The sequence below is a fragment of the Aplidium turbinatum genome, chromosome 9, assembly GCF_918807975.1.
Source record: "Aplidium turbinatum chromosome 9, kaAplTurb1.1, whole genome shotgun sequence".
Taxonomy (NCBI): domain Eukaryota; kingdom Metazoa; phylum Chordata; class Ascidiacea; order Aplousobranchia; family Polyclinidae; genus Aplidium; species Aplidium turbinatum.
In genome coordinates this window covers 12320787-12330423 of record NC_137480.1, presented here as the reverse complement: position 1 = coordinate 12330423, position 9637 = coordinate 12320787, and the positions used below count along the sequence as shown (strand labels likewise).

General features: G+C 38.3%; 1 protein-coding gene across 1 annotated transcript in view; it reads right to left on the bottom strand.

Annotated features, from left to right (window-relative positions):
- Positions 1-4720: 4720 nt before the first annotated feature.
- LOC145776693 (cation-independent mannose-6-phosphate receptor-like) overlaps positions 4721-9637 on the bottom strand; it is a 41466-nt gene continuing 36549 nt past the window's right edge. Inside the window, exons 45-48 of the mRNA XM_082587924.1 lie at positions 9355-9447; positions 8758-9007; positions 7368-7476; positions 4721-7132 (exon numbers count right to left, since the gene is read on the bottom strand). Of these exons, the coding sequence (XP_082444050.1) occupies positions 6834-7132; positions 7368-7476; positions 8758-9007; positions 9355-9447 (751 nt within the window). The 3' untranslated portion in view covers positions 4721-6833. The remainder of the gene's footprint in view (positions 7133-7367; positions 7477-8757; positions 9008-9354; positions 9448-9637) is intronic.

Here is a 9637-nt window from a genome sequence, read left to right as displayed (position 1 = left end):
TCCACGTTTTCTTGGGTCTTCCTTGTTTTCTACGACCCTCCACTTGCAACTCCAGCGCTCTTCTCAAAACATCATCTTCATCCCTTCTCAAAACATGCCCATACCACCTTACTCCATTCGCTTTCGCCAACTTATCAATGTTTTCATTCAACCCAAGCAAGTTCATAAGTTCTTCAGTATTCCTTTTGTCCATCAGCTTCACACCACACATTGCTCTCACCATCGCTCTCTCAGTTCTTCTTAAAATCGCTAATTTGTTTTCCCGTAAGCACCATGTTTCACTTCCGTACAGAACTGCAGATCTCACACAACTAGCACTTATAAATTCTTCCTCTCATTTTCAACGGAAATCTTCTACCACATAACAACTCTCGACACTCTCTGAATTCCACCCAACCAAACCTTACTCTTGCAATCACTGCCGTTTCACAACCACCACTTGTATTCAATCTATCTCCTAGATAGCAAAAGATATTCATGGATTTAACTTCGTCATTCAGCTTTTCAACAGGACCAACCATTCCTTCTTCAATCTTCTTGCATCTTTCACATTCAAAACCATCTCCGGATCTGCATGTCACTCTCTTCATCTTTGCACATCTCCCATGCACCCACTTCCTGCATTTTGTACACTTAACGGAATTTGCCATCACTCTTCTTCCAAATACACCACATGGGTCAATTTTGCTCATTGTGATTTCGCCTTCCGTTCCACTTATTACGACCTTTGTCTTTTTGATGTTCACACACATACCTTTGCATTGAATTTAAAGTGACTCCTTCCACATCTCAAATTTCTCTCTCAGGTCTTCTATTGTGAGATTCTGGTGATAGAAGCAATATGATATATACTAGAACAAAATGTTAAAGGTCTCCTCATATGCACAAGTAACATTGATTCAACATGCAGTGAATACAGAGATATCTAGAGAAGGGGATATGAAGGCTCACAGCGATTGCCTTATTCTCATGACACTACCAGGGCGGTAGTTTGTAGCGCATTAAATATGTGGTTCTTTTTAAAATTGTAGAAAGTTTTGTAGTGCAGCTGGTACAATGAGCTACAAAAGACAGTTAGCAAATGTTACGTGGAGCATATTTAAAGAACACTTGTTTACAAAGACAGTTGAAAAGTTACCAGTAAGCTGTTTTTTTCAACAAAGCCTTTGCAGTAGGCTAAATATAAAGCAAGTATATGGGTAGCTGAATTAACAAGCAACCATGAGCATGTTGTGAATATCCAGGCCTGATGCTAATAGCGCAATGCAAGTTATCATAACAAGATTTATTAAACTACTATTGATGCCAATTGTCATTTTACGATAAACACAGATTATTTACGATAAACAAAAGTCCTTCTATTATCAGACGTAATAAAAGCCTTCGTATCCCCTTCTTTAGATATCCCTGAGTGAATATCATAAAAAACCAAACAATGCATTTTTAATGAAAGTGCTTGGCACAGACAAATATCATTGATTTGTTATTTTAGTTCAGTTTCATTTTTTATTTCCAAACATCAAGGCAAAAAAATATTACTTGTCGCAAAATACACAAGCGTGGAAAAATATAAAAGTGTGCTTGAAACTGAAATGATTTATTAAAAATTAAAATATTTGGCATAGTTGCAAACCTTGCATTGTTGCACAGTTGTATTGTTGATAAACATACCGTACGTACCGTAATTTGTCTTCTTTTTGTTGTAGCCTACTGGTATTTAATAATTACGGTACTGTAATAGATAATTAACAAAAACCTAACTTTATTGCGTGTTAAAAACCCACATGTAGTTCAAAATGTGGTTCAACTATAAATATAGTACAGAACGAATTCAGTTGAGTTTGCACAATATGCCTCCAGATTTGGTATTTTGAATAAAGGCAAGCCTAACCAGTAGTAGACTAAATGGTGACCTGCACAGTTCTAAGATACTAAAACGAAATTTTTTTATTTAAACAAATAGCTAGCCTGCTAGTGCAGTCTTAAGATGAATATTTGTATAATTAAGCAACTCTTTAAATTTAATATGCTATGTTATGTAAAGCTAAAATGATGGCTGAATGAAGCACATAATATGATCGCGAACACTGTCAGGAATACAGGAACTACGTTGCCAAGTTACAGGCTCAAACTGGTGAATATAGCGCCTTGAATCTATAGTGGTAAATTCAATTTATTTTCTTTGTCTTTAAAGATTAATAGCGTTAAATTAAAGGGAGTTGTCTAGTCCAGTCTTGTTCAAAAGTCTGGTCTTTATTGAAAGATCAATTTTGCAACAGCATGTGTATGATAATGTATTGTGTGTTTTATATGGTATGATAATCAGACATGAGTTCCTGGATATGCTTGGGAGGGGGTCTCAGCCCTAAAAATACAAAAAAGTTTGATAATTCTGTGAAAGTTGTAGACCAAACCATTAATATTTCATTGATCCATCGACAAATCAATGTCACTTTCAAAAATCCTGCTTGATTGTGCAGCCTATGTAGGCCATGCCATGTGTGCGGTGGTGAATCTCCAGAAAGCCATTGCCTACTTTTGGATCTTTGTTCAGAGAACTTAATGGCAAAGGTTCAGTCTCTGTTTATGAGCTGTAGGGACCCATGATGAATATTTACTGCTTTCAACCTTGTGCAAAATGTAATTCTCACATAACATTTACGTTTCTTAAAAACTCACTTGTTGTGCACAAATATAGTTGGATAAATAGTTTTCTACCCAGGAACCCAACAGTGAGAATAAATAGTTGCGTTTCTTAAGAAAACTCACTTGTTGTGCACCGGGATAATTTTGATGGATCATTTTTTACTCAAATAACCTACCACCCCCAGCTTTCCCAAGTGAGGCTGTTAAAATGGCCATTTATTGCTTTCAATCTTATTCAGTATACCCGCAGTTCACCTCTGTAATGGAATCTCACTAGCAGGAGTTCACCCTAGTTTGTAATATTGTTGGAATTTGCCAATTTTAAATTACGTAGCCTAACTGTTTGCTTTTTCCTTTTTCTGAAAGTGGTTTATATACCTCTGCACAAAACAATTTTAACAGAGACTCATAATATTACGGAAAATTAACCCAGACTCAGAAGATAACTTTTCAAATTCAAAATCTAAATTCAACTCGAACTCACGAATAAAAGAACTTAAGACTCATTGTGTTATCTTTACGCCATCGAAGCTTTGTTACGCCAGCAGCGGTTCTGCTGTCATCAGGGGAATAAACATTATAATATAAATAAAACCACGAACCCCTGCAGAGCCATTAGAGATAATGAAGAACAATAATTTCACTAAAACTGATATGACACAGCAGTTGGTTTGAACAACTGTCACAGGCCCGGTTACCGATGATTGGCAGGCAGAGTGAAGTTTTCACTTGTAAATTACTCCATTGAATAAGTGCCGCTGAATGAAGACCAGTCCTTGAATTGTTCAACCGTACATCCCGAAGACCGACAAAGCGCCGCTTGATCTTGGTTTCTTCATTCACAAAGTCGAACGCTTAACCAATTACGCAAATTAAAAATAATAATTTTCAAACACTGTTTCAGCGATGCATATTTTAAACCTTTTGGTTTTGCAATCTTCTCCTTTTGTTGGTGCCAAATATGTGTGTTTACTTTATCGTTCTTTTTATTTTCGCGCCAGCAATGTAAAATAAAATTGAATTATCTCCAGTTGCTTTAGGTACGCGGAGCCAACTGGTTCTTTTAAGTTTTAACCAATTCATCTATTTTAAACTGTTGTTACGGCCAATCTCTGTACAAATCAAACGTCATATAAAACCGTTCAGGTCTACTGAATCTTACGTCATAGAAATTCCTAAAAAAATGATACAAGATTGCACCATCGTTCGTAAGACCTGATGAAACATTGCATCACCACCTTTGAACACCTGTTGAGGATGGCTTCATAATGATTATCATTATTACGTCACAGTATGAAAGTTATGCGTTTGAGATATTGAAATCTATTCTCGTCATTTTAAAATTGTTGATTGGAAGGTTGGTCGCATATTTAACTGTTTGCTTGGTGCTTGCCAGCTGGACGAAATATCCGTCTTTATCTAAATAGTTTGGATTGTAGTGACAAGTTTTAGTGGTGTATCGCGTTGCACCGCATTTTCGATAGCCGCGGCTAATTTTACAGGAATACACTTTTTGAATAGACGTTTCAAAAGAGTGTTTCTTTTCGGTCATTACATACAGACGAACGGATCCGGGAATTTTATGTTACAATTTTCCCACGAAGAGATTATGGTTTACCGCTGTGACCAACTGTTAGGCTTAATTTACTTTTATCTGCGTAACCTTAAAATCTGCATCGCATGCACGTTTTAAACTTCTGTGCTTTTGCCACCTTTTCCTTTTGTTGGTTTTGTTCCCGTACACTATTTGTAACTTTATCATTGCTGTTGTTTTCCGACGAAGAAAAAATAAATTGAACAGCCTAGCCCTACATTGAAAAGAGTAGGTTTGATTTCCAGTATGCAATTGACTGCGTCATCACATTTAGCAATAATGCGCTGTGAAATATTTTTCTTATAAAACTGCGCAGCTGCCACAAAGGAGTGTCTTGACTTAATCTCCGTAACATGGACCCACAGAGCGCTGAAAGAAGCTACATCACAATGTAGTTTCTATTCGAACGTGGCAATCAGCAATGGACGTTGTTTCTGGAAAAGTTACACTAAAGTTTCATGAAAAAAAAACGACAAAGAATCACTTCCTGTTCAAGTCTGTAATATACGAAATTGCACAAATCTAGCAAATAAATCACAGCTGCTAGTTGTTGCAGCGCTCATCAGAACATTTGCAAAATAATCCACTGTCACCGGAAATATAATAATACAAACAATAAAAAGCAAACTTTAGGGTTGTGTGTTAAATACCTGGGACTGTTACACGTCTCAGCCTGCAGCATTCAATACAAAACGTTTCGAAATAAGCAAAAACTATTGCATCAAATAAAACAGCAAAAAGCTCTATTTCTGTACCATAGATGAACTTCTGCACTCCCTAGTCACCAAAGAAAATCAGAGTCACGGCAGTTTATTTCAAACCGAAGTGGATCGCTCAATTGCTCATAGTATCCGGTGCATTGGTTTATGGCCATCGACAATCTTAATAGATTGTTATAGCAGAACAAATGGTGTAATTTTTCACTTTGACGGAAAGCTTTTCCATGGAATAGGAAATGTACTAACAAGAGTTTGCAAATGGTGAAAATAAAAACATGTACAGTTGTACACTGTACAGTATGCATAAGGAGTGTAAATTCTTGTACGGGAAGATGTATTCTTTGATGTCACATACATTCTACATCAGTGCGAGAAAGTCGTTTGAAGCCACGAAGGCATTCATATATTGCAAGACAAGAACGTCCAATGGGCGAAGTGCTTTGAGAGTGTAAGTATACTTAGCTCGAGGATTGAGAAGGCAAAACAGGTAGCTGGTGAAATGAGGAAATTGGTAAACAGCTCGATAGATAAATCAATGCGACAGAGAAGGCCGTGATTTGATGTATTTTGTTATACAGTTCAGAAAAATGAACGTTAAAATGAGATATTGGGAGACTTCGCAAGCAAAATGTGGCTGAAGAGGAAAACAGGAAATTGTATTGTCCTAACAAGAAAGTGTTAGAAATGGTGGATGAAAGAAGATAATTGCTGAAGCAAAGAGATCCGGCACACTCTGGCATGTGGGATCACTAAAGATGTAACTGGATGGGACATAAGACGAAGAAGAAGGAAAAGGATGGAGACTTTAGATTTGTGATGATAATTGAAACATAAAAAATTTATATGAAAAGGTTAGTGATGAAAGGGGTTGTGTTGAAATGAACAGGAAAGCAGATGGGAGGATGTGTGGAAAAGAGATCAGCGGACTTTTGCCGCCTGACTTTCTGCTTGACCAAAAATCCAGCAATGACATATTAACCGTTGCCGCCACTAACTGTAGAGATAAGTGAAGAAAAGATGTTACTTATCTCTTATCTCAGTTGAGTTTTCAGATGTAACACTGGTTATTGCATACAGGTCAACTGTGGAGTCATCAATTAACTCAATTCTGAAATATTTAAAATCTACAAAACAGATTGTTACGTAACAAAATCATAATTGATTAAACATCAAAGATTTCATCAAACAATAAATAAGCTACTCACAGCGGTATATTTCTGTACCTCCACTTATTCTTATGCTCGAACATTTATAGTAGATCGCTTTAATTCATTCCTGAATTTTCTATTCACACTAAAAAAAAATTAGCACAACCAAGTGTACATCAGCTTTATAGCGTTATTTCCAACTCAATCGTCTTGCATAATAACGTAGCAGAAACCAACAGAATTCAAGAAATAAAGCGCCAAAGCAAGAAGAATCTTTCGAGAGCTACGTTGATAAACGTTATAAATAATAAAAACAAGCCCCAAAATCAACACATAGCACAATCTCCAGACAACAAATCAGTCGCTTTTTACATTGATTCAACGCCTGCAGACGTTGAATCAATGTAAAAAAACGACTGACTTGCTGTCTGGGGCGACACCACCAGTCAGAAGTTGTAGATTTGCGACCAATCAACGCTACATCATGATATGCTATAACTTGGTCGATTGAAGACATTGATCTCAGCAGCAAAAGATAAACACTAATCTGAACTGAAAACGTAATTCTTATCATTACTGCAGAGTACTTTGGTTGTTTTTACGTCTGTGTACGTTATACCGACCACAAATAACGGTGTAATTATCACGAGGTGGGGTACGGCAATCCACGAGCGGGTCACAGTCCAATATGTTACGTTCTGTTGACAAAATCATATGAAGTAAAAATTAAGCATCAAGCATGTCGTCGTCATCATCGTCATGGTAACTAGCCACTTTTTCCCCACCGACACCGGGCACTCTGGCGGTTCCGGCATGGTTTTTAAGAGGGAGAAGGCCGTCGGCTTCATCGAACGGATTCGACGATGGAGACGGTTTGTGTTTCGGTTTATCGTCTTTTTTACGCGGTTTAGCAGCTTTCTTTTCGGTGCACGTCATCACGGTGATGTCAGGAAGTGAGAAAATGTCATCATCGTCGTTGTCGCTCAAAACAGCGCCCCCGATCGGTGTATTGTTTGACAAGTTACCTAAAACACAATCGAACATTTCTTTTCAGGTAATCGCTTCCTTTGAAGAATTTATCTTGTTCCAAAACACTTAACTTACTGTAAGGTAAAGTTCCAGCAAAGCGAAGCCAGAGAGAACCAAAAATATAAATGAACAGTTTGCATGTGACGATTGAAGCATTCGTTTTAAAAACATGATTTTGTCGCATTGGTGGTAAATCAAAGCTGCCAATTGGAGAAAAAATGTTAAAGTTACCAAGGCCAGTTCTTTCTGTTCTACTTGGACTTAAAAGCGACGTTTCTTCTCTCATGACGACGTCATCATCATCAAACAATGACGTATTCTCGTCCCTCGTACTCCCGCTCTGCAAGTAAAGAACAAGATGACGTAAAGTAATAAACGACTGCGAGGAACTTATAAAATGATAAAAAGTTTCATTCCATGGGTGCAGTGACGTTCGGTGGCTTAAACCGTTGGGAAAGCAACTTGTAAATATGCTGCAGCAAGGTAGTAGGCACGAAGGGCGAAGCCCGAAGGCGTGTTGCCGAATGCAACAGTTCCAGCGGGGGGTCCGGGGGGTGTCCCCCAGAAATTTTTGAAAACCACTTCCAATTTGGTGTGCTCTGAGAGCATTTCCAAAACAAATAAAAAATAAAAATCTGTCAAATTGTGCTTCGCCTATGTCGTGATCATACATCCATTTAATGTTTAGAAGTCATGAACAATCTTAATTTTAACGTTGCAGGACCAAAATCCAGTGTTAGACATGGAATAATAGTTGTCTAAATATTTAATTCGTCATGAATGTTCATTCTCAGATATTCAGTTAGGCCTACACTACAAAAACTAACACTTAGGTCTAAACATTACAACCGCAAGCAATTTGTACAAAAAGCTGGATAAGTTTGCCTCTTGCGTATAGAAGCTTAACAAACTAAATATTGCATCCGCACCTGAACGTTCATTGGCGAAGTAACGTTATATCAACGCTGTAAAAAGGGCAGTGACTATGAAAGCTAGTAGGCTAAAGTACATGGCGAGGAGACATACAAAAAACAGCAACAATTATTTCGGCATTATGATGCTTGTGCTGTGTACCGTGACGAGAGACCATTCTGACGAGTTAGTCTAGCCGCTCTAGCGAATGTATGCATTGACGTCACTGGGAAAGCAAGACTCACCTGGTCTCACCATAACACATCTGATTGGCTAAGCAACTGGTGACGTTTGCAAAACGAATTGGATAAAACGAAGGCGTTTTTTGACATTTTTCAATCTGGGTGAGCAACTTTGATAGTTGCTTCCCTGGAGCCTCAGTGATTGTTTCTGACAGAAGCGTTTGCGTTAATTGGCATTTATAGGCAAGACATGCGGTTTGGTGAGGATTTAGACTACTCACAAGCGTTACGAGTAATTCTAGTCACGAATACAGTAATTTTCAAGTTAAAATAGACATGATAAAAATAATAATAAGTTAAACCTAGAATTCAGTCATTATATTTTGCATAGTTTTCGCTAAGGTAAGCACTGCTTTCCTTGCTTTCCCTCACCGATCGTCACTGCATGGGTGTTGTATTCTACTCTGCCAGCGGTTTTCGTTGTATGTTTTGTTTTCAAACAATCACACATTTGCCTTTAACATTACCTTGATATAGCGATATTGCGCACCGCCTTGCCCGGTGCAGGCCGAACAGAAAACTCGCTTCAGTGTTTGCTTGGCGGCAATTCGGCGCTCTGTTTTCCGCAGATACAAAACGAGAATGCCAACAATCAAGATGGTGAACAAGATGGACAGCACAACAGTGGCAGCAGAGTTGTGCTGAGTATCGATGGTCCTGGAATCAACAACGGACCCTGCGTCGGTGCCCGGGACCGCATTTGGAGGAAGAGTTTGTCTTAAAAATGAAACATCAGTTAGTGGATTAATTTTATTTGTTCTCCAACACAACCTTAATACAGCATGAGGTGAATTTATCTATTAATTAAAACGGGTGGTAAGAATTTAACTGATCGGAAGAGAGAGAGAAATCTTTTTTGTCAACGTTCAAAATGTTAAGTGCCTCTTGCCAAGATACAGTCACTATTCATGGCAGGAGTCGAACAGATGACCCTTGGGTTTTCGGTTGCACGTCTTTATCACTCAGTGCACAGATATAATCACACGCGGGTGTTCATCAAACGACTCAGTGGAAACAACACCCGGCATACAAAAGTGCACATGCAGCGGCATACAGTTTCCCACCTCGACACTGCAGCACACATGAAGTCGGTGTACCACTCGAAGAAGTATCCGCATTCGTTAGATTCGTAGACGAATGTAGGCGTTCCAACGCCACTGAAACGAAACACAACGTGCTTCATTAACACTGAATCGGAGACAAGCACACAGGACGCTACCCATGCCGACCAAAGCGTTAGATCAATATTTGAAGCTCAAGGACCGGGCTTTGATACAAGCTAAGTTTAAAGAGACATTTAAATGCAATAAAGAACCTCTTTGCAATGAATTGTCAACAAAATAATTT